The 27136-nt window shown below is 49.7% G+C and overlaps 7 protein-coding genes across 7 annotated transcripts; 3 read left to right on the top strand and 4 right to left on the bottom strand.

Annotated features, from left to right (window-relative positions):
- Window positions 1-1045: 1045 nt before the first annotated feature.
- Window positions 1046-2515, bottom strand: N7509_009738 (MFS transporter; the record flags this gene model as incomplete). Its single annotated transcript, XM_056634375.1, has 1 exon — window positions 1046-2515. The coding sequence occupies one exon, from the start codon at window positions 2513-2515 to the stop codon at window positions 1046-1048; it is 1470 nt and encodes a 489-aa protein (XP_056484995.1).
- A 637-nt stretch (window positions 2516-3152) lies between these two features.
- N7509_009739 (aminophospholipid-translocating P4-type ATPase DRS2) lies at window positions 3153-7290 on the bottom strand (the record flags this gene model as incomplete). The annotated part of the gene is made up of 4 exons (XM_056634376.1): window positions 3153-4004; window positions 4062-5216; window positions 5240-6623; window positions 6653-7290. 4 exons carry the CDS (start codon window positions 7288-7290, stop codon window positions 3153-3155), a joined length of 4029 nt encoding a protein of 1342 aa, XP_056484996.1.
- Window positions 7291-8459: 1169 nt separating this feature from the next.
- Window positions 8460-9490, bottom strand: N7509_009740 (exosome non-catalytic core subunit RRP45; the record flags this gene model as incomplete). Its single annotated transcript, XM_056634377.1, has 3 exons — window positions 8460-9054; window positions 9132-9251; window positions 9327-9490. The coding sequence occupies 3 exons, from the start codon at window positions 9488-9490 to the stop codon at window positions 8460-8462; spliced, it is 879 nt and encodes a 292-aa protein (XP_056484997.1).
- Window positions 9491-9723: 233 nt separating this feature from the next.
- On the top strand, window positions 9724-10816 carry N7509_009741 (spliceosome-associated CWC15 family protein; the record flags this gene model as incomplete). The annotated part of the gene is made up of 8 exons (XM_056634378.1): window positions 9724-9733; window positions 9794-9816; window positions 9887-9963; window positions 10025-10127; window positions 10165-10404; window positions 10463-10633; window positions 10697-10732; window positions 10799-10816. 8 exons carry the CDS (start codon window positions 9724-9726, stop codon window positions 10814-10816), a joined length of 678 nt encoding a protein of 225 aa, XP_056484998.1.
- A 373-nt stretch (window positions 10817-11189) lies between these two features.
- N7509_009742 (RNA polymerase II mediator complex head subunit MED22) lies at window positions 11190-11768 on the top strand (the record flags this gene model as incomplete). The annotated part of the gene is made up of 4 exons (XM_056634379.1): window positions 11190-11223; window positions 11291-11355; window positions 11419-11487; window positions 11559-11768. The coding sequence occupies 4 exons, from the start codon at window positions 11190-11192 to the stop codon at window positions 11766-11768; spliced, it is 378 nt and encodes a 125-aa protein (XP_056484999.1).
- Window positions 11769-12573: 805 nt separating this feature from the next.
- N7509_009743 (alpha-L-arabinofuranosidase B) lies at window positions 12574-13623 on the bottom strand (the record flags this gene model as incomplete). The annotated part of the gene is made up of 1 exon (XM_056634380.1): window positions 12574-13623. The coding sequence occupies one exon, from the start codon at window positions 13621-13623 to the stop codon at window positions 12574-12576; it is 1050 nt and encodes a 349-aa protein (XP_056485000.1).
- Window positions 13624-18461: 4838 nt separating this feature from the next.
- N7509_009744 (uncharacterized protein) lies at window positions 18462-19547 on the top strand (the record flags this gene model as incomplete). The annotated part of the gene is made up of 3 exons (XM_056634381.1): window positions 18462-18859; window positions 18911-19012; window positions 19085-19547. 3 exons carry the CDS (start codon window positions 18462-18464, stop codon window positions 19545-19547), a joined length of 963 nt encoding a protein of 320 aa, XP_056485001.1.
- Between the last annotated feature and the right edge of the window lie 7589 nt (window positions 19548-27136).

Raw genomic sequence — 27136 nt, forward strand, 5'->3', positions numbered from 1 at the left:
TTTGCAAAGGCATTATCGCCGGGGCTTCGTGAGTAATTATGTGCCTTCTCCATTGAGACCATTTAACTTGGCTTCACCTAGCGGGTCAGAAATAGAATTACCAGTTTGGCCGAAGAGAGAAAATGAGCAACGATGAAATAATTTGGGCGGTAGGGATGTAAGAATCACAAATTGATAGAATGTGTAGCCTTCGCTTCGCTCGCGATCGATTGCCCCGGTGAATATCATCAAAAGGCGTGGTACCGAGGTATTGCAGCTTCAAGGTCCCGTAGCTCCTGAGAATGTGCAATTCCGGATTTTATATCTCGATCCATATCTGAATTTTGGATATAGCTCGAATTATTTATCACATCTGTGGTGACTGGAACATAGCCTTGAGTGCTAGAATGAGCATATCGCCCGCACGGGCAGAAATTCGGAAGGTTGTCTGGTGAGATGCCCTCATTCCTTTCGTTGAACTCGAACTTGAAGTTTTGGAGCTTATCGAGGCGACGTCGCCTTTCTCTGCAGGCCTTGATTCGTCGAAATATAAATTTCCCAAGCTGCCATATGAATATCGCCATGACTAGTGCAACAAATGAGGATAAAAGAGATTGAGAAAACGAGCACTTTCCATCAGATGCCATGGGGGGTTCGAGCTGTCGTTGGAGCTGAAAATTTTGTGTAATATAATTTCAAGAAGCTGTTATTAAAAGAAGGGCTTGTAGGCGCCAAGTTATTCTTGCGGGCGTCGTTGAGTCAAATACGTTGCTATTGCGTAGTGTATACTACATTACGCCATAATAGAATCACCTCGGAAACACCATGGGGTCAACATTCCCCGCTTCTGTAGCATCGATCCAGGGGAAATCAATTATTTAATTAGGCTATATTTATTCAGATGGGTAAATATAAGCTCGGGTCCTCTAGAAAAATTCTAGTGCAACTGCTGAGGCGAGGAGGCGCTCAATCCATACCTAGTAGGTACTAGTAGTATCTTAGACGCTACTAAGTCACAAAGAGCATGCAAATGCCTCTTCAATGCCATATTTATCTCTAAAATAAATCAGGTACCATGTTCATAGGAGCTCCTCGCTCGCAGCCGCGGACCAAAGTAGTAGAACAACCAGGGTATCGGCGCCATGATCAACGCCGCGAATCCCAAAACACTCGTGGCCCATCCCACTCCAAGAGCTTCATACATCTGAGTAACGAAGAGTGGGAAAGCCGCAGAAAGAGTATATCTCGACAGTGACGAAGCCCCACTAGCTGATGCTCCATACTTCGATCCATACACATCCAGCATGTAGAAATTGCAGGGCACATAAATGAGGATACTGCCAAGAAGAGCAGTTCCCTGCGCAATAATCGGACTTATCCAGTGAACTTCCGGTCGAGCGGACCATCCAAACCAAAAAAGAGCAATGGGAAGCACAAGACTTCCGTAAAGCGCCGTATATAGTTTTCGCTCCGGGTTGAATGTCCGTGTTTCCTGCTCCTGCTGCCTCATTTTCCTATTGCGTAGAATGGAATCCATCCCGATCAGAATGAATGGAGCAACAAGACACCCAACCACAAGTCCAAGAAAAGATAAACTCTGCCCGCTCAATGAGAATCCATACACCGTCTTGAACACCCAGGGACTAGCCACGACAAACGTATACAAAAGCGCAAACTGAAAGCCCGTATACAAACAAATAAACCCAACGAGAGGCTCAGTAGTGAGCATATGCAGTGGTCTCGCAATCGTCGAAGTGACAAATCGACGTAATCGCAACAAATTCGTTTCGGTGGCAGTCGTAGCAGGCTCATCCTCATCCCCATCCCCAACAACCACCAACTCCTTCCTCGCCCGTTTCTGCAAAATAGTCGCCTTATACGACTCCCTCAAAAACAACGCCAATGGATGAAAAACACCCGCCATAATAAGCACAACCCAAGAAGTCCACCTCCAGCCCTCACCCTGAACGGCAAACCCCCCAATCAAAGGCCCAATAGAACTCCCAATAAACGGCACAGCATAGTACGCCGCAAGAGGAATCACTCTCCGATCCGGCTCCATAAAATCCGAAATCGTAGCCGCAGCAACAGAAACACCCGGCGCAGCAAAAAGGCCCGCGAAAAACCGACAGATAATCAAAGAAGCGATATTCCGCGCTAACCCCGCTCCCAGCATGAAGACATCGCACAGCGGGAGCGTGAGCAGGTAGACGAATTTACGGCCAAATGTTTCGGAGAGAGGGGAGGAAATCATTGGTCCGAAGGCGAGACCGAGTGAGTAGGCTGAAAGTGGGAGTAAGGAGATTGTTGTTGAGACGTGGAATTCTTGTTGGACTTGGTCATGGCCTGGTGCGTAGATTGAGGCTCCGAGTGTTGTTGTGAATCCGATGGAGCAAATTATTAGGGTTGAGATGGTTTTCCGTAGACGGGACCAGTTTCTTGGGTTCTTTTTGTCGGTTTGGGATGTCCAGTCTGTTGTTGGGTTGCGTGTCGTGATTGAGGCATCGGTGCTTTCGGGATCGTGGTTGGGGTTCATCACGCGGGGGATTCATTTGGGGGAAGGGGGTAGATACCAGTGTAGGGTAAATGCTAGTTGGAGGAGGTTGGAGAAGGGATCTATACTCCGAGATTTATACCTGAACCCCAGTCAATTGTGGAGAAGAGGACCCTTCGGCGGCCGAGTCGAGTGGCCGAAGTCTCGGCCCATCTCGATAGGTCGCCGGCTAGTTTCCCTTCGAGGGCCGCCGTATAGAGACCTCGTTGGAACTGACCGCCCTTAGTTAACGGATGCATGAAGAAAAGATTACAAATCAAGAAAATAATCAAGGCATTGCCACATTTCATGTCCAATTGAGATAAGCTAAGAACACATCACGTAGATAGTATGTCACAAGACTCCCTCCAACCTGATAGCACCGCAACCAAGCCAGAAGAAGAGAAGTCAAAAAGTGGGATGGGAAAAAAAGGATAAAAAGTACATGTTTACAACGCTACCAATCAACTTGGTATCCCATGCAATATCGAGCATAAATAAAAGATGATGAAAAAAAGAAAACAGACAGCCAGCTCCACACACTAAAGGCCAAAAACCCCAACAAAAATAAAAAAGGTATGCAGTTCAGTTCGGTCAACAAACAGACAGACAGACAGACAGACAGACAGACAGACAACACTCAGAAACCTGGAGGTCTGGAGCTGGCCATTTCTCCGTAACGACCACGACCCTTGGTCGTATCGTATGCGTTTAAGACACGCATTTGAGCACCATCATCAGCCTGAGAGAAAGCATAGCCACGCTGTTTGCGCATACGCTGGACCTGGCGAACCTTTCGAATGGCCTTTTGGAACTGTTCCATTCGGGGACGGTAATCCTGCACGTTGAATTTCTGAATTTCCTGCACGTGGTGGTATTGCTGGGGGTAGTACATGCGTTTTGCGTATTTCCAGGCGTAATCACGCATCAGACAGATACACGGGAGGACGAGAGCCATCAGGTAGAATTGAGGAAGTTTGAAGAGAACGGGGACGGTGCCGTAGTATTCTTGCGAGAAGCCGATGGCCGGGGCAGCGTAGCCGTAGGCTGGGATGAAAACCAACCAAAGGAACATAGAGCCGGGGATTGCGATGAAATGGTATTTCGTCCAGGTGTTGGAGATCAGTGCTGCCTTTCCTAGAACGGTGGCGAGGACGGCTGTGTATAGTGCTTCTCCCCATACCCAGTGACCGGCGACCTTTCCATCCGCCATGGGCAGGTCCCAGAAGAATAGAAGCTCGGAAACGAGATAGAGGAGGAGTGAGTGGAAGAATCCATTCAAAATCCAAGCCCAGAAACTGTGCTTGCGGAAGAAAAGACCTTTTTGACCCAGCTGGTATAACTGGGGGTAGCGATCGAGTAGACGAGCGGAAATATACTGGTCGAAGATTCCCATAGCGAACGGAGGCAAAACGGTGAACAGAACGTTATACAAGGAGAGCGTCCATGACTCGTAGATGACCTCTCCAGAGAAGGCGTTTTGGAAAGAGTACTGAGAAAAGAGATGTTAGTTTGTGGATGAAGACGCGAGGGCGCGCGTTCAACTTACCCAGAATTGAGTCATATACAGCGTGATGTTCTTATAAAACGAGTATAAAATGACTCGACTGATACGAGAGTAACTCCAGGCACCGTGTACAAGGAGAAGCTTGCGGAGGAAACGGAATTGACCAATAGCCACATCGGCAGATCGAGCGGCCTGGAGACCTTCCATACCACTGATACCAACACCAACATGCGCGGCTTGAATCATGGACACGTCGTTCGCACCATCACCAATGGCAAGAAGCAAGGACTTCAGGTGACGCTTGACAAGCTTAACGACCAAAGCCTTCTGGAGAGGAGAGACACGGCAGCAGACCACAGCTTTGCAGGTCACGGCAAGATCCAGGAACAACTTCTCCATGTCCTTCTCCAGCGCATAAGTCAAGGATTTTCCATCAATCACCAAAGCAAGGGGCTCGACATCGCCTGAGTTGGCTTGAGTCTTGACAGCCTCTAGTTTCTTTTGCAAATTGTCGCGCGTGGCATCTGCTGACTCCTCGTTGATAATCAGAAGCGTCATATCCTCGGAGATAAGTTTGCAAGACATGCCAATGTTGATGGCTGTTTCTTGTCGATCACCAGTCAGAACCCAGATCTTGATACCAGCTGTCTGCAGGGTGTGGATAGTATCCGGGACACCGTCCTGCAGTCGATCCTCAATAGCAGTTGCACCCAAAAGGTTAAAGTCCTTCTCAATCAATTCGGCAGCCTTGTCAAGTTCCTCTGCACGATTACCGCTGACAGTGGTGTTGGCTGTTTCGAATATCTTATGCCACTGCTGGTACTCATCCTCTGGGATCTCGCGCATGGCCAGGCACAGAGTTCGCAGACCCTCTGATGCGTACTCTTCAAGATGCTGAAGAGTAGTTTCCACAATCGGGTTGTTCGCGTGGAGACGCTCGAGAATAACAGTATCGGCACCCTTGCAATAAATGCGAATCTTGCCATCGGGGCAACGGAAAATAGTCGACATACGCTTCCGGGTGGAGTTAAACTCGCACACGGCTAACAGCTCATACTCGGAATCGCGTCTGTCATCGGTTGTGAAGATGACGGACCTGGGTTTACGGTTGGTGAACCGGTATCCAAGCTCGGCGGCGCCAGCGACAAGAGCCTCCTCGTCGGGGAGGCGGCCTGGTACTTGATATCTTCCGGGTTGCTTCCTGTGCGTTCGGGAATGACAGTATGACAAGTCGCCAATAGAGTAAGAAACTCCTTGATGAGGTCCTGGCTTGGGTGGGATTGCATGTTACGGCGAAGAGTCTTGAAGTCATAGATGCCGTATTCCCCGTCGTCCTCTCCAGCCGCCCGTCGGTCCTCGGCGATGTCATCTCCGTACTGTATACCACCAATGGAGCACTGCTTAAATTCCATCATATTGCAAGTCAATGTACCAGTCTTGTCAGAGAAAATATACTCGATCTGACCAAGTTCTTCGACCAATGAAGAAGTTCGGCAAGTAGCTGGGGTATCGCTTTTGTCGTAGTAGATGTCCAGATCGGAGTTGATGAGATAGGCTTGGAAATATTTGACGATTTCGATGGTGACGAACAAAGAGATAGGAACCAAGTTGGAGTAAAGCACCCAGTATGTGAAGATATCCAGGAAAAACTGCTTCACCATATTGGTGTCGCCGTAGTCGAGGTATCTGAGCTCGGAGGACTTCGTCTTACGGATGACAAGATCGCCAACGGAACTGATGATACTGAGAGCGATGAGAATGCTCACAAGCATCAAGATTTGAATATTCACCATACGCTCCACAGCAGTTCGCTTGATAGGGGTGGCCGTCGCGTTTCGCATCAACTTGGTTTCGTGACCAGTGAAAACGACAATACCGTGAATCCACGGGGTATTCCGCAGAGTCGCACCTCGAAGCATCAACTGATCCGGAGCTAGCGACAGTTCCTTCTCTCCACCTCCAGCGTTCATCGTCAAGGTAGCTTCGTAGGTATAAAGACTGCTGTTGGGTTGTTCGGATCGGACACGGCCACTCAGACGACTCAGGTCACTGGGACTAACGAGGTGCGCAGTTTCCGGAATGGCTTGCTTGATCTTCAAGTTCGTTTCTCCATCCAAGTTGGCTGTTTCGATATAACAGAGACCTTCGGGTTCGGACGATGCCAAGAGGACCAGATCTGCGGGGAAAGGCTCCTCCGACTCGACGCGAACCACGTCTCCGACCTTGACATCAACCCATTTCGTCTCGTGGAATGAGGACCCTTGAAGGACCCGTGTTTTCGAATAATTCAACCCTTTATCCGACATGCGACGCTTATAGTCCTCTACTGATTCCTTGATGGCCGACACCAACAAGACAATAGCCAGCGGAACGACAGTGGTGAATTTATTCGTGGGGGAGACGTTGGGAATTTGTTGTAGGATAGCGGTAAACAAAAAGAACAAGTTGGCGTATTTCGAGAATTGTTCGAAGAGGAATTTGGGGACGAAGGTGATGAAGTTGTATTTGGCGGTCGACACATGGTTATTGACGTATTTGTGGACGGCATTCGCGGGCGGGTTATTGATTTGGATGATACGGGGGGCCCATCGTCGATGGATCGGCCTTGCGACGCCCAAAGATGGATGTTAGACCGGAAGCCTGGAACTTCTTCTTGGCCTTGGGGGGGAGCTCTGGGATCAGTGCCACTGTCAACAGTCGCCCTCCTAGCTCCGGCCTCAGTCAGAGGTAGGTCCATCTCCGAGTATTGGTTCCCCATGCCAAACATGTATTTAGCTTTCCCCATCAATCCACCTCCCAAGCCCAAGATGCTATTCCGCTCGTTCGCTTTCCGTACATGATGCGCGCTCGGTCCGCGGTCATCGTCTGGGTCGAGGTCGTAATATCCGGAATGGTTATCTTCGAGTTCGTCAAAGGAATAGCGCTGGTAGTTCGCGAGGCCTGATGTTTGGGAATAGGTGCGGCTCATGCCGGAGTCCGTGTAGGGATCGTGAAGAAAGACGCCGGCATCGCCATGCGCAGGAGCAGGGGCCGCATGGTATTGAGCTCCAGCTCGCTGTGCTGAATTGCCGACAAAGTTGTCATAGGACACGGAAGGGCGCGGCTGCGCATGGGGCTCGTCGGAATCGTCTATGTTGTATTGGCGCAAGAGATGGTCATCGTTCACGGGCGGGGGTTGACCGGAGTTGTAGATAGGGCCTGATCCTGAGTCTAGCAGTAGATCATCATCGTGGCCAGCTGGATGCGACCCAGGGGGCCTACCGCTGGCCATGGTGCCGCGGGGGGAAGCTGACAGCCTCACTGGAAGTGGTGATGATGATGCCCCTGAGGCATTGATCGGAAGCAGGAAATCAAGGGTGACGCGCACAGCTCAATCTGCAGGGATAGATGACAGAGGAAGGGGTCAGTGGGATTCGCGTTATACACATACACGAAGGGGGGGGCAAAAAAAAGTGGAAGAGGAGGAGATGAGGTGGCTTAGCGGGTGAAGGCAGCCGTCTTCGTCGAGTGTTGATCGACCGCAGTCCCGCTTTTTTGGGGGGCGGTAAGCAACAAGGAGCGATACACTTCACTTGAGTTGGGTCAAGATGTACTGGAAAAAAAAAATTAAAAATAAGGATAATTAAATTCAAAAGAGAGCCTTAGAGTTGATCTATCACAGGCGAATAGTAGGCCTAGATCAGTGCTGCGGTTAAACTTGAAACGCGGAGGTCCCAGAATAGCAGCATTCCTGGGCGCAGTCGGAAATATACTAAAACAACTTAAATGGTAATAATTAATAGCACCATAGAGGAGGAGGACCCAGTTGCCGATACTATAGTATATAAGGCCAGAGCATAAGATATCGATTACCTAAGTACTACTAGGTAACTAGTACTACTAGTACTAACTAGTACTAACCTTGGAAACCTTGGAAGTTGTACTATGGATACTCCTATATATATTGGTACCTACCTAGGTAGGTAGTATAAAATACCTAGTGCGCGGTGGTTAGTAGTATGAAAGCACTCCAGGCCTGGTAGTATTTCAAATTAATGGTATTCCAAGGTTCTAGACCTAGATCTTCACCATGGTTGTAGTACTACTCTTTGTAGAATGGATAATTGATGGTTTTATAGCTCTTAGCGTCTACCGATACCTAGTATTGAACATACACCTGGGCACTAATAGTGCCTCCGCGGGCAAGGTTCAACAAGTTTGGAACACCTCATACCTTTTAGTTACTAAATGGAGGGTTCTGCAATTACTAAATGCGGTCAAGTTACTTTCCCTTATAGTCCTCAGTATATCAGTAGTAGCATAATATTCACCCGTCTAATCCGGACAAAGGATACGTGCATAATTACACTCAATGCGATTGGTTCTTAAAAGCAATGCGGAACTCCAGCCCAGGATCATAAATGTTCTAGTCATACATTAGAAGCAGCGGTGACAGTCAAATCACCGGTCATTTTCAGCGCGAGACAGGTCCGCCATGCCCTGCTTAGCCCGTTTCGCCAGGTCGGTCTGCATCGCCTTCTCCATCTGAGCATTGATCTCCTTCACCTTCTCCAGCGCAACCGTAGACTTGGTCACCATCTCCATAGCATCGACGGGGGCGCCAGAGAACTTGGACAGGAAGCAGACATCGCCTCCATTGTTAATTCCAATCACCAGCTCTCCCTCCGACGCTTGCTCCTCCTTGCGGGTTGCGTCGAGAATAATACTCTTTCCATCATTGTATGAGTTGAATGTGATGGACAACGGCTTGTGTGTGATATTCAGCGCCACGGGCACTCGCTCCTCCACTCCATAGACAATGACTTGGCCATCCCGTACTACAGCATCCGGCCGGCGGAAGTGTTGCAGTCCGGTCATGATCGCGACGCAGGCCGCATCGGTCAAGTTTCCGTCATAATCCAGCACATGCACATCGGCGCGAATACTCCAGCAGCTCACGCCTTTGAGGATGCAAAGCGATTCGGTGTCGAGGGCGTTGGAACGACGGACTACGCTGTCCAGGACGTGGGTGACATAAGCTTCTAGATCATTGGAGCTGTAGTAGAACGGAGAATTGGTTAGCGCAAGTCAAGGATTATACACTACCAAAGCAAATGCAGTCATAAAGCTTACCGGCCATTCTCCCAGGCTGGTGAGCCCATCGCAGACAATTCGAGATTGATTTGGAACAAGCCATCGAAGGGACGGTCATCGCGGGGTTTTGTGACTTCGGCAGAGATGCGGACAACCAAACTAAGTGAAGATTGAGTCAGTCAGTAACCCCCAAGAAGCATTGGAAAGCTTCAAGGTAGCATGGATAGCACCAACCTAGTCTTGCCTAGCTGCAGCTTCACATGTCCATATTCATCGCCAAAGGAAACGCTCAGCGGGCGGAATTGATCGGGGTTGCGGCCATCGAGACGCACATCTTCGCGCAGCGCTTCAAGAATAAAGTCGCGCTCTGCGTTGGAAAGGGGAGCTTCTTTCGACATGATGCGATTAAAGCCTGCACGATCGATCGACGTGGGGATTTCCTTCCATTCCTCGCTTTTTTTGGGCCGCGCCCGTTTCTGCCGCGACTGGCCGCACTCTAGAGAGGTCCTCACCAATCAGCGATCGAGACTCTTTGGCGGTGAATGCACTTCAGGAAATCATCTTGCAACTCTCCCACTCCTCCGACACTCCTCCATTACATTTACTCTCAATACACACCACATCACACACCATGACTACCGGTAGGTGTCTCCAATTAATGTGTTTACCTATAAATGGGATTCCTGACTGACCATTCACAGCCCACAGACCCACCTTCGATCCGGTACGATCACCACGAATACCATACCTATACCCATACCTTCAACTCTATGAACCACTGCTGATCAATATAGGCACAAGGAAAAGAGGCTCTCCGGGGCCCAGCCTACCACCAAAGACTCCTTCCCGCACACACCCACCTGAAAGTCCGGTACGTATATGCGATAGATAGAGGGACGGCATCTCGCAAAAGCATGCTAACGAGCCACCAGACAACCCGGACAAGGTGGTGATGCCGACCACGAAGTTCGCGACCTCCGCGCCGAGCTCCTCCAGGCCGAGGCCGCGCACTTTGCCAAGAAGAACGGTGTCCCTGTGGACGAGACTACCCCCCGAACCAACTGCCCACAAGCGGCAACTGGAATCAACACCCGCGAATGCAGACCTAGACACAGCAAACGGCGAGACGGCGGAAGATCCCGAGGCGAAGCGAAGGCGTATTCTGGAAGAATCGCGTGATATCGATGCGGACTCGGATGGATCGGAAGAAGATAGCAGCGACGAGGAAAGTGATTCCGAGGACGAAGCCGCGGATTTGATGCGCGAGCTGGAGAAAATCAAGAAAGAGCGGGCGGCACAGAAGGAGAAAGAGGTATGTTGATAGGAAGTCTCTAGGGGAGGCGGATATGAATACTGATACTGTCATACAGGAGCAAGAACTTGCCGCCGAGGAAGAGGAGAAGCGCGAGGTTGATATTGCCCGCGGCAACCCGCTGCTGAACTCGCAGGATTTCAACATGAAGCGTCGCTGGGACGATGATGTGGTGTTCAAGAACCAGTCCCGTGGGTCTGAGAAGAAGGATGGTCAGGAGTTTGTTAACGTATGGTCTTCCCCGGATGAAGTCTTTATGGGACATTGTGCTAACTATCATGGGTACTTCTAGGATCTGCTGCGTTCTGACTTCCACAAGAGATTCATGGTATGTTTGTCCTTGCTCGTTCAGTGCACTCGCAAATTCCTAGTTTTGCTAACTTGCTTTGTCTAGTCTAAATACGTTCGATAAAAGCGTGCTCATTCACATTCAATCATGTTCACATTACTAGAGGAGGATATGGGCAGTTCTCTGTTTGAAATACCCTGGCGTATATAGGAAATCAATTTTAACACCAGCAGGTGTATTCAATTAAGTCTGTCTGTGTTTGTATACACAAATTTCCCCTAGGGTACTAGTAGTTGTAGCCTGCCTCCTGCCTCCTCCCTCATCCTCATCCTCATCCTCATCCTCTCCCACCACCAACAACATCCGCCCACTTCTTCCACTTCCCCACCGCTCACACTCACCGCCCACACCGCCCTTTGTTATCAAGATGAAATGTCCCCGCAAATTAAAGACTGGTCTGGAGGACCATCCAGATCCTCTCTCTCAACTGCCTGAGATGGACACCCAGCCAAATGCCAAAGCGCTACACAGTGAGCTAAACCCGGAACCCGAACTCCCACTCTTTTGACCTCGAATCCAGCTAACCACTCATTCCAGCGCGCATCAACACCGATATCTCGCAATTGCTCCAGCGATTCGAGAATATAATGGCCACGGCAACGGTACGGCACAGTCTAACGCCTATCTATACAAGAGAATGAAAACATAGACTGATGCTTCCACAGGCCCAAAATACCACCCACACATCTACAGCTGTTGAAACATATCAACTGGATGTTGAATCCACCGCTCTCGTGAGTTTTCCTGCCCGCTTCTCCCCGTGACCTCTATTCGCAAGTTGCAACTAATCTCACAAACAACCCAGGTCCGAGCCGCGGAGGATATCTTATCTCTCACACGCACCATGAAGGAGATGTGGCTTTTTGGTAAATTGGAAACCATCGGTGAAAATGAGCGTGATATTGAGCGCCGTGAACAACTTGAGAAGAATATTGCGGATATTCAGAAAGCTATCGAGGAGGGTAGTTTGACTAAGCGGGCTTTTCCGGATGAGACGAAGAAGGTGGAGAAATAGGGCCGGGGTGAATCATCCACCTATGTTCAGGTGATCTCTGTGCTGGATTTCTTTCTTCTGTTGAGGAAATTCAGTTTGCATTGGGATTGAAATATCTCCCTACTACGGCGCTTTTGCTTTTCTGGGTTTGGGGATGGTGTTGATTTGGGGGTTGGTGCATTGTTTTTATCTGGGGAAAGCTCTTACTTTTTGAGATGGTTTTTTCTTGTTTTTCAATTGTTACTGTGGACTGTTTGGTCTGTCGAGTATCGCGGTGTCTGGACACTCTCTTTCTTCGTCGGCAAAACGGCGAGCGTTTTGTGGAAATTGATTGCATGGTCTGAGAGGCGAAATGTGAAACTTGATTCGGTCTGTTGACGATTGCTTATCTTATGAATCATTTCACCACTCAATAAACATCATCAAAGACTAACAATACTCCTATACTGAACCACAACTTAGGGTAAGATTTAGTCCGTAGCCACGATTTCTCGGGACTTCGGACTTTCGATGGTGGACTGATTCGGTGTCCCGTATCCAACTCCATTCCAACCCTATCTTTCGGGATATGCTTGCGGTCCACCACTTGCCTGGCCAGTGGGAACATCAAACGCAGCAGCATTATAGCAATATGGATAGAAAGATAGAGATACAATAAGATGTAGATGCCATCAAGGGCTCTTAGAGATCGGTTTATTCAATGTTCCTATATCTCATTTCACGGTGCGTTGATTTCAATGTCTAGCCTGAGGTCTGTATTCCCACCAGGATCTCCCAACCATCAAACCAGCCAAAAGACACCAGAGATATTGAGATATTTTCATCTTCAAGCAGCATTCCCAAGTAGTCCAGTGATATCTTCGATGATTGAGGAGCCGGTAGCGTATTTGGCAGCGACAATATTGGCCTGTACCGAGTTCTCAGTACTATCCGAGGGATATCCCGAAGTCATAACACCTTCATAAAACGTTCCCTGAGCCCAGTTGCTGTTATCACCACCAATACCAAGAATAATAGCACCCTCCTTCTTCATCGGGCTGTAACCGTCTGGATAGGGTCCACTCCAGTATGTTCCAAGCGAACCAGTAGCAGCATTGCCACCACGGATTGAAAATTGATTTGGCTTTCCTTTGAGGACAGCCGTGACAAAACGCGAGGTAATTGATGGGCTGGTCGATGTCACACCAAACTGATTCCCGGAAGATATACCATTCTCAATATCAGCCATAACCCAGGGACCGCTTCCAGTTCCAGTACCATATCCAGTACCAAGGCCGAAGTAGATAGCCTCCATATGGGCATTACCATTATCGTCACTATTTGTCTCCGCATTGCCATAGTCGAAGCAACATTGACCGTTGTAATCTGTTCCATCAAGAACAGCATACAGGCCTTCCGCTCCGTCACCAGTGGCCGTCTTGACAGCGGTATTGCAACGGTATCCCATGCCGGGCTGGATTTTAATACCGTACGCCTTTTTCCCGTTCAACGTGACAGGAGCTCCAGTTGCACTGGCCAGTTTGTCTGGACCTGGCGCTGCACCTCCTCCAGGCGCTTGAGTGAGGTGATTGGCATTACCGGACTGGTCGTAAATTATAGTTACGCTGCAGTCGGTGCCGGCACAGAACTTGTCTTGAGCAGCAGCATTGGCCACTGAGCCAGCAGACACAGGTGAAATATCGGCGGTCTTGCCGTCAGAGGACCGTGAGACTTGGTAAAGCGGCCCTTTATAAGCATCATACAGAGCGCGAGTGGAGCTGTGGGCTGCGACGCAAGGTGTATCGCCATGGCCGTATATATCACATGGACCAGCAGCGACCAGGGAGCCCATGGCAGCGAGGCCTATGGCAAGCCTGAAAGAAGAAGAAGTAGGCATGCTGACTGCCTTGATGTCGGGAAGGGACTCGCTTTGAAAATATGGACAGGAATATTTTGAAAGTGTCTAAACACCCTTTGTTTTCGGGCTTAGGCCATGCTTAAATAGGGACGATGCTGCGGGGTAGTGAGTATGCCTTGAGCAGTTAGTTGGCTTGGCTTTGCATCCCTTTCGGAAATAAACACTTCATTTTTAAGGTAGCATTCTGAAGAAATTAGGGCACGGCCTTTGCGGATATCACGGGGGTCCTGGAATGCTCGCGTGACTTTGGGCACACTCAACGTCGGATGGGCTTCCATAAACTTCAAGTTATTGGAGGGTTTGATGCTTCAACTATTAATCAGGGGTATGTTTTGACAAGTAACAAGATATCTCTTTTTTCTTTCCTTTCTTTTTTCAAAAACCGAAAACCGAAATCGAAATAGCAGGCAGACAAAGGGGCAAAACGGGGGAATACAGCATTGTACATTCAAAATTGGCTTCCATTTTCACACGGAGAAGCAAAATTAAATCTTCACGCTAGAACTGTAGTGTATGTGATTAAACGATATTAGGCTAGATTATAGATCACATTTTCAGTTGCTATATGCTGATATAATTGGTCTGGCGCTTTTTTAAAGCCAAATGTTATAGTGTAAGCCATAGAAGCCACACCGTAAGTGTAAACAAAGAGTCGGTCAGCGGGATTTCAATTCAGCCACCTATAATTCAAGCTTTTAGGCGTTTTTGTCCCGGAGTGTGGAGTGAAGTATAAGCCGTCTCGAAGCTATAAACAAAGATTGCTATACATTCATGCTCATTCCTTAGTACTCGGAATTATAATGTGTTTTTCGGCCAAGCCAGGTTTACCCGAAGTTACATCGTTTTTGAAAGGAAGGATTATGGTCAGGTTGTTTTCTTCCCTCGGTCCTCTCGCAAACTTGTTTCTTTGTGGTCAGGCAGTTTTAATGCGGGGTAACTAAGATCACGATTCCTAGTCTAGCCCGGAGTTAATCGGACGCAAAAGCAGAATGAGAACGGCTTTCACGTAAATCATCCCGGATTACCCTTATTTTCGATATTTTACAGGTTGTCTAAATGAGCCCAACTTGAATTAATGTGCCGGAGTAACATCGCACTAGGACAAGGAGAGACAGAACTGCGAGGGCGGTTCGGCCCTTCCCTAAGTTGATCATAGGGATTCATGCCAGCGGCGTTTTTGGTGGAGATTTTGGCGGCGTTCTATCCTATTCTGATGACATAGTCTATAGCCTCATGCAAAACTAAATTTGTGTCTTCATCATGATTATCGCCATAATCACGAAGCCTTTCACATGTAACCTCATGGTCGAACGGCAAAATTCGGGAACGCTTAAATGAATGCCGGATAGTAGGATCTTTAAAAGTCTACATGCGAGCAACGTGGAAATGACGTATGAAGTCGGCCTTTTATTTGATACGAACCAGCCCGCTGCATCACGGTAGTTGGTAAATGACCATAGAAAAGAAGCAGCTGGTTCAGGCAGGATCGGGCCTTGGGCCGCCGGAACAGGCATAGCAAATGTTTAGGCCTCAACCCCCAGCCTCATTTTCTTTCATCATCCAATTAAATCGGACAACTCTCTTTAAGACCATCTCTCCGCCGGCCTACTGATCGTTATATTGCTTCAAGATTACGGAGTACCCCGCACCGGACAACTGATTCAGGAATTTCCGTGTAGATCTTCCAGCCCCGGGCTAGTCTTCCAGTATCATAAGAGAAAGAGGTATCACCTGCAGCAATGCTATTATTTTCACTCTAGTTTGCAAGCGGGAAACAGAGTTGGTAGCGGTCAGCAGATCTGTGAGATCATCGTGGGTTATATTAGGTAGTTCAGCTTGCCGATCACCGCGGGATTGAGGTGCAGCATGGCGATCCTAGGAAACTCGATCAATCAGACCCACTGAAAAGAGGAGTAGTGTCAGAGCAAGGAATTATGTAACTTGGAGAGGCACTGAATGGAAGAGCAAATTTTAGGGGAAAGTGGTACTCCGAGGAATCATATGAGAGATGAAAGTATTGACATTGTGGACGGAGTTCCTGGTCATCTATAGTTCAATAGTCTACACTAACTTCGTGCAAATACCATTATTTCTTCTTGTATCACACAAATTGCATATTTGGCCTCTCCAACCAATCAAAAAAACTCGTTCGAACCCAATAGCCTGATTTTTCTTTTTCGCTCGAGTCTTTAGATGCTTCCCCTTTTGATGAATCCATTATGACGCTACGCCAAACGCGCGATTCCGCTCCCCGGCCTAGATCAATATTGCCCTCTTCAAAAACCCCACCAGTCTCTTTTGCCTGATTTAAGTAGATATCGAATGCTGTCGGTGATGGAAAGATTGTGAAGTCGCAACCGCGAGAAGCAAGCACACGAAAGAGCTCATCTACTCGGCAGAGTACTTGCTCAAGCCGAGCCTTGATAAGATCACGAGGAGGCAGTGGCTTGCGCGAGAAGATTGTGTCTTTAGTCCATAGGATAAGGACTATTTGCTTACACAAACGAAAATTCATTTATAGGAGGGAAATGACAGCATTGCATGTCTTCCAAGATGCATCTTCTGTGTCTGGGAAAGCGTCGGCAATTGGGTATAGGCGAGGAATATCACAAAAGATTGTAGATGAATGAGTGCGGAATTGACTTCGTGCTGACGTGAACTGTATGGATAACGACACTAACACCCCGCTCTGATGGTCGGTGTTTTCATCAAATGACGAGATTACCGAAAAGCTGCTGGCTGCAAAGGACATTGATGCCAACTTGATCGGCGGATTTGGCCGACTTGACAAACCCTCAGCACCGCTGCACTATGCCGTGACTCACTCGGATACCATTATTTTGAAGCAGCTGCTTGCGGTTCCAGGAATCAATCTGAACGTCTGTGCTGCGAGACAAACCCCCTTTTCTGCCGCTGCTGCTGTGGGCAGAGTAAACACAATGACGATGCTTTTGGGTGTGGACGGCGTGGAAATCGATACAAGTAGAGAGTTGATCGACCCACCTCTATGCCAAGCGGCAGTGGGAGGCTGCTTGGAGGCTGTTAGACTGTTGGTGAAGCAAGGCGAACGGCTCAGAATCAACCAGGGCACCTTGGCAATGCATGACATGGCTCTGAGGATTGCTGCTCGTGCCGGTAGTCTGGAAATTGTCCGGACTCTGTTAGAACACGAGAAGATTGTCCCCGACCTAGAGAACCGATGGATGGAATCGCCGCTGAAATTGGCGGTCAAAGGGACACATGCTCTCGTCGTTGACGCGTTGGTAGCGGTTCAGAGGGTGGATACATATAGCTTGCGAGAGACACAAGCCATCGCAAGGCATGAGAACATCCGAATGGCCATCCTTGACAAGATCGATGGTCACAGAGCTTGCCGCGGACGGATCGCAGCTTCACGGCTGAAGGCACATTGGCCCTTGGCTTAGTGGACGCGGGTCGCCAGCATAGACCACAGAGAAGACGTTAAGATGGTACTGCTTGAGATATCTGTCATGGGCCGCGGAAAAGTGGTCGACTAGCTATAACCCAAGATGTACGGCGTGCACTGGAATGTGAAACCGTGAAAAATAAACTTGTCATCACTCTCATGATATACAAATTCATTCATGAGGTCGATGATTAAGTCCGCTTCGCCTTTTCTTCCCAAGGACATATCGTCTCCCCAGAGTTGATCATGGCGGTTGAAGTCTCCGACGATCATGATTTCCACCACCGTCCCCGTTTCTCGTCGTACCTTTGTGATTGCTTTTCTGAGGCGATCCCAAGTGTCGTCCAACGCCGAGGCATCCCCTTCTTCTACGTAAACTGACGCTATGAAAACCAGTCGCTCGGGAAGCCGGATGACCGTCGCTGTCAAATCCAGCGACCCGATCCGCACTTGCTCCTCTTCTACATTCTTATTGACCCAAAGCATGCTTCGGACTCCCCATCTGCCTCTTTCCCAGGTAGAAGGGACTATCTTTGTCCATTTTGGATGCCCCATCGGAGTTGTCAAGAGCCGGCCTTGAATGCTCCTCGCTTGTGGTTCCTGAATCGCTAACGCCGCTGCCCCCTGAGTTTCTTCGTCGTTCATTAAACTCTCATGCACTGCTCCCTGTTTTCTCACGTTCAGTTGGATTATTCGGAGTGTTTTATTCATGACTTGACGGGTAAAGCTTCCGGCAGTTTTCGCTGTACGATTCATGTGGGCCTCCGCATGGAGCGCACTTTGGAACCGGTTGGGCGCAGTTACTATAGCGATGGCCCTCCATGGCGTATTTGGCACACCTCTAGACGTTATTAATAAGCGGGCACATAGAGGTGGAGCTGTAGTGAATCGTCTTGCTGTGCGACTGAACTCTCGGAAATCATTTTTGATCGGATCTCTCTGTAGCCGTGGAAATCCGGGAAATCCAGCCTTAGAGCTCAATGCGGCCAAAATTGATCCCCTTGCAACGCACTAAGCTACCACTTTTAACGTGTTTGGCGAGTCGGAGAGTCAAACCAGGGAATCGACCTTTCCAGGCCACACCACCCAAGACACGCCAAGAAACACCAAGGCTAGCCAAAATCGGCGCTACTGTAGTGTCATTTGTCGATTCATTGGTTGGTAGATTCAACCCTGCCAAGCCGAAGTGGGCTGCAATCCATCGTTTAGCGAAAGCAGTGGAGATTGCGCTTTAGCCTCATTCGAATAACCCCTAATCTTAGGCTGCTCTAGCATGCGGTGGAAGCGAAGGTGGTGATGGATGATGAATGGTGTATATAATGGATCACTTTGGACTCCATAATATAGCTATTCTTTTTTTATTCTTTTTATCCTCATTTCAGCTGCAACCATGACCGGACTGAACGTCTCCGTTTCTGCGGGTTGGTATACCTACACCAACCTGGGTCCTATCACAACCACCTTCACTCCAGCTCCCAGCTGCACTACGTCTGGCCGTGTTGCAGTGGGCTATATGAACACAGATGGTGGTAATCTGTACCTCGAGTATTACACGGAGCCCATTAAAGGGCTCAGCTTCAGCGGATGTACGCCAACATCGACACCAAGCATCACCGCTACACCAACCTCGACCGGGTATTTGACTTCGGAAGAGCAAGTTTCTGCCTTCTTAGCCGAACGGATAAGCTGGAGGGCTTACGGTCAATACTACTCTCCTGCCATGTATTGTCCCTCGGGATGGGAGACAATTGGTATGGTCGGACTCGATGCCAGCAGCTCGCTTACTTCGTCGGGCATTTATATTCATACTACGGCTACTACTACTACTCAATCATACAGTACAGATGACGTGTACTACTATATGTTCAACTACGAGGATAAGGCTTCCGTTCTGAAAGATATTCTTAAGCCAAAGGAAACGATGGCTGCGTGTTGTCCCAGGTAAGTTCAGTTATCCACAAAACTCAGATGGATAATATCTCATTAGAGGAATATTGCTAAAAATCTTTGCAGTGGTATGATAGCAGACTCGACGGGTCTTTGCTACTCTCTCGTCAAGGACTATAAACCATCCGTCGGCTACCAGGTTGCCGTAGGATACAACTACCAATATGGCACGACCACGAAAGTATTGACCGAGACAAGCGGCACTGATACAATCACCAAGACTCGATACCATGAATATGAAACGGGAACTACATATCAGACAGACACATACACCGCAACTTTTGACCGGGCAGAGCAGTCTCCCCGCTACAGCGCATTCTCTTACGCACCTGTCATCACAATGCTGTACCATGAGTCTGATTTGCACTCTAGGTCTGCAACATCGTCGGCTACCGCTGATTCTACAAGTGCTACCAATGCGGCGGGCAGGGTCTCAGCTGTCACGTCGATTTGGAAGGGACTTGGCTCCGTCGTGGGAGTTTGGGTTGCTGCGTCTGCCTTGGGGGCTGCTATGATCCTTCCATGGTAAAGATGCGTGTATTATTCGATAAGACTTCAGTTGAAGGAAAAGCGTATAGTACAGGGCTGCTGTTAAGAATATCCCTTCTTAAATCTAAACATATCTCTAGCTCATCCAGGTTTTTGTATCGTACTAGTATTCATGAATCGTGGATTTTGAAGAGTAACCCACGCTCCATTGGGTCATTCCGCTGCGTTGGATGATCCTTAACGCTGCTCGGATCTCTGCTATCCATCATGTCCTGAATTCGTTGCTCGACGCCAGGTTTAGAGTAAGCATCATAATGTTTTCTTGCCTTGAGCTTAGGAGGTCGCCCAAGTGCAACATGGCCAAGCCTCTCATGTCCTGTGGAATCGTCAATCCAGCCTAGCGTCTAGTCCAGGTTTGGAACGTTGTCTAAGTCCCCGCCAAGCGGAGAGGGACCTTCTCGTAGATACTTGCTCCAAGCCGCATCATCGTTAAAGAATCAAGCTTATCGGTCCAGCGAGGGACTAGCACTGACGCCTCGCAGCGGGTCGCGTATAACACATGTGATACACCCAAACTGAAAGAAATATCTAAATGTAGCCAGATACCTCGCGACTTGTTGATTGAAAAAAGTGACAGCCGAAGCAACCGGCTGGCCGTGTGCTTCGCGAGACTGCTTCTGCCGGCGAGTTCGTGCCCCTCGGTGGTGACATCAAGGAGGCATTCGGTCGGCTTGCGGCTGCATTGAGCATGGCATCGGGGGGAGAATAGCCAACTTTGTTATAGCGACTTGATAACATGGTCAGCTGGCTTCCAAATTAATCTAGTGATGAGAACGTACTTGCCAGCTTCGTTCATGAACTAGGCCATGGTGGCAGCTTTGAATCGCCACTTGCATCGGACACAGCCAGAGAGATTTGACGTTGAATACACTCGATCTAGCATCGATTATCAGCAGCTGGCTCAAGATGGGTGTTCGGGACTTACCTTGCTCACGCCCTAGATGAGATTCCCATTAACAGCCACAATACACTATCCCGATCGGACTCTTGGGAACGGCCGAACCAGGGCTATTTTCCACTGCCTATGTCAGCATGATTTCTGGTGACTAAGGGTGGCACAAATTGACGTCAATGTAGTCTGGCATCATCATAAGCAGACAAGGGACGAGGTAGCAGGCATTAGCTGGATAACACGTGCACGAGGGCCCGGGATCACTCCTGACCATGGGGGATGAATGTGGGCCATGTCCTCCGATGCGTAGCTGTTTCGTCTTTGCTGTTCGTATGCCAGGCAAACCTTCAGCCGTGGCAGGAAAAAGTGCCACTGGAGGAGAAATTCATCGTATTTGGTCTAGGGTTTACTGAAAATCGACCTGTTTGATATTGTTTGTCCTCTGTTTACTGCTAGTGATACTCTTGTCGAAACTTATACAGATTGCTGTGCTTGCTTGTCTGACGAACCTTCTTTATGTTCTACGGATATCCCTACTAGCGTCTTTGATATATTCGTTTGTGGTACTCCTGTTGTAACAACTAGTACTGTTATAACAGTTACAGCTACACCTTGTGTTACTGTGGTTGTTGGGTTGGTTGAGTAACTGTTTAGCACAGTTGTCTATTGGTCCTCAATGTAGGCCTCTTCTTCATGCCCTGGCTGAGAATGCGCATATATTCAATGTTCTTGTATACATGCTCATCCAATCATCAAACCTTACCCTATACTTTGCTACGTAATTTGGTATGTATATAATTGGCTGATCCTAGCGGAAGTATATGTGTCTCTTTCCAGTGCCTTAAAAAATAAGTGTTCGACTTTATTGTTGTCGCAACTACGCTTCCCTTTTCGTACTTGTTTCGTTTCAGGGCCACAGCGTGCGACAGCGCGCGTCACCAGTTCTTAGAAAAGATTAATTACAAGATTTTCTCATTACGGACTAGCCTGGTTTCGGGTACGGCCCGAGAAACCAAACGTATGTGTCTAGAGAGGGGAAACTGATTTCGACTCCTACTGTATATATAAGAACCCATGGAGGACCGTATACTGAGGTTGACGAGGCAAACAGAGGTGATTTGTTGAAGCCGAACGTATATAAAATCATTGTTGTGTGTGCCGAGCGGGCGCTAGCGGTGAACGGATGGCGGACCCACCCACGGGGCCTCCCGAGCCCCTTCCAACCAGGAACACGCGACGGTCGGCGGCGATCGACGCAGGAGAAAACTCTGAACCAAGGGACGCCCCTCGTACCAGGAGGCAAACACGCCTAGAAGAAGACAACAGCCATGTGACTTGGACTACTACAGAGCCGGAAAGCGCAGTGACCAGCAGTGGACGTGTGACAACCAAAGAGATTCGACAAATTATTGAACAACTGCAACACACCATTGACAAGCAAAGCGTGCTGATCCAGGCTACCAGAAACGAGCTTCGCGAAGTGAAACACAGCCAGAGCGAGCTACAGACCCAGAATGAGACGCTACGGGAAGAGATCCAAGCGCTGCGAACACAGGTCGAAAGCCTAAAGACACCGCCTTCGGGCCGATCGTGGGCGGCGGTTGCTGCAGACGTCAACAATTCGGACCCTCATGAGAACAGTCGACACAGAAAGAAAGAAAAGAACTGCGTCCGAATCAGCACTCGCCAGACATCAACCGACGCACTTGAATCAGAAGACAACGAAAACACCTTTGGACGATACCTACCTACCACGGAAGCGAACACCCACATCCGGAACGCACTATCAAACGACCCATCCACGCAAGATGTACAAGTCGCGGGAGTCGGCACCACTCGAACGGGATACATCATTCGATTTAAGGACTCGGAGTCGGCAGAGGCGGCCCGCTGCAACACTGAATGGCTAAGGGACCTAGGAAACGAGACCAGGCTGGTGAGACCACGGCACGGAGTAGTTGTGCATCACCTCCCTACCCACGGATTGGACCTCGAGAAGGATAAAGCAGGTGCTATCAAGAAACTCACAAACGAGAACGATCTCGCTGCTCGCGACTTCCGAATCGAAGATATCGCGTGGCTCAAGAAACGGGACAAGAACCTGGGGACGTTCGCCTCCATAGGCATTTGGTTTGATTCGGCAGAGGCCGCGGAATGGATGGTTGACAATGGACTGCTGATTGACCGGCGGTACATTGGGCGCATAGAGAGATACAAGGCTAAAGAAGGACGATGCTTCCGATGCCAACGGTTTGGCCACCAGGCGTGGTCCTGCAAAGAAAAGCAGCGCGGTGCGGACACTGCGGTGGCCCTCACGAACGATCAAGATGCCCACCCGGAGTCAGAGCACGGTGCTTAGAATGTAGTGGTGAACACCCAACCGGGGATTCCCTGTGCCCAACGCCAACCGGCCCTCTCGCCCCGCAATGTTAGGGAAACCTCTCCGAATCCTACAATTGAACATCATGAAATCGAGAGCGGGCATGGAGGCCCTCATAAACGACCACCAGAGCGAAAATCTAGACATCCTCCTAATTCAGGAACCACCAATCACTGCATATCGAACACATGTGAACCACAGCGCATGGCGACTATACAAACCAACAATCGAAGACGGCTCAGCTCGACTGCGAAGCCTCATCTATGTGAACCGTAGGCTCTCAACGGCCTCTCACCAACAAGTGCAATGCGACCACCCAGACCTAACAGCAATTAAGATCTGGACGGCCGAACTCCAGATCCTGGTCTTTTCGGTCTATATCCCACCCGTACCGATGCACAATCCCGACGGAACATCGGCAGAGACGACTCTATCCGCGATCCACCACACGATTCAGGAAAATACTCAAAACAACAGAAGGCCCACCTGTCTTATCCTATCTGGAGATTTCAACCGCCATCATCCGGCATGGGGGAACAACAACATCCAACCCCGCTTCGTTGAGGAAGCCGGCGAACTGATCAATTTCTTCCACGAACATGGTCTGCAGGGATGTCTCCCTCGAGGAGTCTCAACCTACTGGTCGCTGAGCCACCCGGGAAGAAGGTCCACGATTGACCAGACAGTGACGGATAAATCTGAGTTACTGCTCAAGTGTCATCTTTACCACGATAACTACGGCTCGGACCACCGGGCCACATACTCAGAGTGGAGCCTCCAGATACATCGCAACAACAATAAACCTCCAAGAAAGGCCTACGACCGCGCAGACTGGGGGAAAATTGGGAACGAGGTCATAAGTCTCATGGGGAAACAGACCGAGATGCACTCAACCCACGCACTCGATATGGCCGTGGAAAACCTCACTAAGACCACTGCGATCGCTGTCGACAGACACACGCCCGATCAGCGACCCTCCCCTTACGCTAAACGATGGTTCACGGCCGATCTCAAGGAGCAACAGAACAAAGTAAACCGCTTGCGACGCAGATGGCAGGCGAGATGTGCGGAAGCAGGACGAAACGATCCCCACAGCATGGCACTTTTCCAGGACATGCGCCAGTCGCGGCGGGCGTGGACCCGGACGATCGAAGAAGCAAAAGCATCACACTGGAAACAATTCCTTGATGAGGCCGGCGAAGGGAAGTTATGGAAGGCCGCGTCGTACATGAAACCACGGGAGGCGTGGGGTTGCGTCCCAACGCTCCGGGTCGGCGACAGGGAGGTGGCTGATAATCCAGAAAAGGCGCAAGCTTTCATGGACGCATTCTTCCCGTCGATGGCGCCCGCCGAAGACGAACAGCTGCCTAGACCCCCAGCCGAAATCCCATGGCAACCGATCTCAGAGATCGAGATCTACCGATCGCTCAGTACTGCAAAACCATCAACAGCGCCAGGTGAAGACGGTCTTCCCATGTTAGTCTGGAAACGTCTCTGGGATTACCTCGGGAGCATCATTACCAAGATTTTCACGGTGTCGATCGAACTAGGATATCACCCCCAGGGGTGGAGATGCGCCCAGATCGTAGTTCTGCGGAAACCAGGAAAGCCAGACTACTCGCAACCAGGAGCCTACCGCCCCATCTCGCTCCTCAACACGCTTGGAAAGTTATTGGAAGCAGTGGTCGCCCGACGGTTGTCCTTCTACGCGGAGCAGTACGGGCTACTACCGGACACTCAGTTTGGAGGCCGACCAGGACGCACCACCGAGCAAGCCCTTCTAGTACTTGCCAACGCAATCGACAAAGCGTGGTACAAACAAAAAGTGGTGACGCTAGTCGCCTTCGACCTAAAAGGGGCGTTCAACGGAGTCAACCAGACAAGCCTGGACGCTCGTCTCCAATCCAAGGGCATCCCTTTGGTTGCCCGACGATGGATCGCGAGCTTTATGAGCGGACGCCAAGCCAGTATCCGGTTCGATGACTACCAGACCGAGGTAGCACCGCTAGACAATGCCGGGCTGGCGCAGGGCTCTCCACTCTCGCCCATTCTGTTCACGCTCTTCAATAATGATCTGGTGGACCAGCCCGTAGATTCCAAAGGCGGAGCTTCGGCCTTCATCGACGACTATTTTCGCTGGCGAGTTGGCTGGAGTGCAGAGGAGAACCTAGCCAGAATCCAGTTTGAAGACATACCACGCATCGAAGCATGGGCCCGGAGGACCGGATCCTGCTTCGCGGCCGAGAAAACTGAACTTATCCACATCACTCGCAAGAGAAAGGAACAGTGCCAAGGGGAACTGATCATGAATGGCAAAGCAGTCAAACCATCCACAACGGCCAAACTACTGGGAATTATCTTCGACCATGAGCTACGATGGAAACCACACGTACAGCAGGCGGTCAAACGAGCTACAAAGGTCAACCTCGCTCTTGGTGGACTACGGCATTTACGCCCAGAGCAGATGCGTCAGCTCTACGAAGCGTGTGTCGCACCGGTCATTGACTATGCGTCTACCGTCTGGCATGACCCACTCCGAGATAAGACGCATCTTCGGCACTTACGCACCGTACAGCGGACTGCGCTCATCCGCGTTCTATCGGCATTTCGAACGGTGGCCACAGCTGCGCTGGATGTAGAAGCACACGTCCGGCCAATCCATCTTCGACTACGCTTCCGTGCACAGAATACCATTACAAGACTCCACACCCTGCCCCAAAAACATCCTATCTGGAGCACCCTTCTTCGGGCCCAGAGAAGGCGGGACAATATTGGATCATACGCCAGGTTCCCTCTAGCAGAGGCGTTGAAAACAATGAACTTGGAGAGACTGAGAGAAATCGAGATGATTGACCCGACCCCGCTCCCTCCATGGAGACCGGAGGGGTTCGCCAGAATCGAAATAGAACCTGATCGAGAGGTCGCAATAGAGAAAGCGGAAACGGTACGATCCATCTCGGACGTGATGATCTACTCAGACGCCTCGGGGCGACAAGGTCATCTGGGAGCTGCAGCCGTCGCGATCGACGAGAGGCAGCAGACAACTGACAGGATACAAATACAGGTGGGCAGTATGGACCGCTGGTCGGTCCATGCGGCAGAGCTCATTGGGATTCTATACGCTATCAATATCATCAATCAAGTCGCGGTTCGACGTTGGACAGCATCGCACGCGCGGGTGAGATCCGCCACGATCTTCAGCGACAGTATGTCGGCACTGCAAGCTATTCGAAGACCGGGGAACAAGTCGGGACAGCAGATCATCCACGCCATCCTACGAGCAGCCGAAACCACCAAGAACCATGGTACAATGATTCGACTACAATGGATCCCCGGTCACTGCGAAATACCGGGGAACGAGATCGCCGATCAGCTTGCTAAAGAAGCCGCCATCCCGGGCAAGACACACCCGTTCAGTCCCTTGATATCACGCGAGAGAGCACATATCAGGCAAGTTATTCAGGACCAATGGGCAGAGGAATGGAAAGGGTCGAAGACTGGCAGCCACCTGCGCCGGATTGACAACACCTTGCCAGCCAAGTACACACGTGGCCTCTACGGTTCCCTCCCGAGGAACCGGGCTTATCTACTCACCCAATTGCGAACTGGCCACTGCTGGCTATCAACATATGCAAAGACGTTTCGCTTCCGCGACAATGACCTATGTGTCTGTGGCGAACGCGAGAGTGTAAGCCATGTTCTGCTAGACTGTCCAGAGCTGAGAGCACTTCGGCGAGAGCTCCGAGAAAAGGTCGGCGAGGCGTTCAACAGCATTTCAACCCTACTAGGAGGGTCTGGAGGAGAGGAGAGAGGTAAGGTTAGCCATGCTTCGAAGGCGAAGACGGTGGAAGCCGTCTTGGACTTCGCTGAAGCATCACAACGGTTTCAAAGCCGAGCACCATGAAGACAACATGAGAACGAAGGGCTAGGGAGCCACGAAAGGCTTCGGCGAGGCATTAAGGTCGCTTAGGAAATTAGACACGGCAATTACGAAGAGACACATGTATATAGTTGTTGAATCCTGCATATCGTTCGCGAGGGGTCGGGGTAAATGAAAAAAAAAAAAAAAAAAAAAAAAAAAAAAAAAAATACTGTATATATAAATTCAATAGTAACAGAGACAAAATATTCAAAATGAGTGACCGTGTAACATATACCTCCCCTATTCCTGCAAGACCTTCAACATGTGTACATCCACATCCACATCCACATCCACATCCACATCCACATCCACATCCACATCCACATCCACATCCACATCCACATCCACATCCACATCCACATCAGCCAAAAACCA

This window comes from Penicillium cosmopolitanum (assembly GCF_028827165.1).
Source record: "Penicillium cosmopolitanum strain IBT 29677 chromosome Unknown utg000009l:1.0-9042332.0:1.0-9050551.0, whole genome shotgun sequence".
In the NCBI taxonomy this organism is placed as follows: domain Eukaryota; kingdom Fungi; phylum Ascomycota; class Eurotiomycetes; order Eurotiales; family Aspergillaceae; genus Penicillium; species Penicillium cosmopolitanum.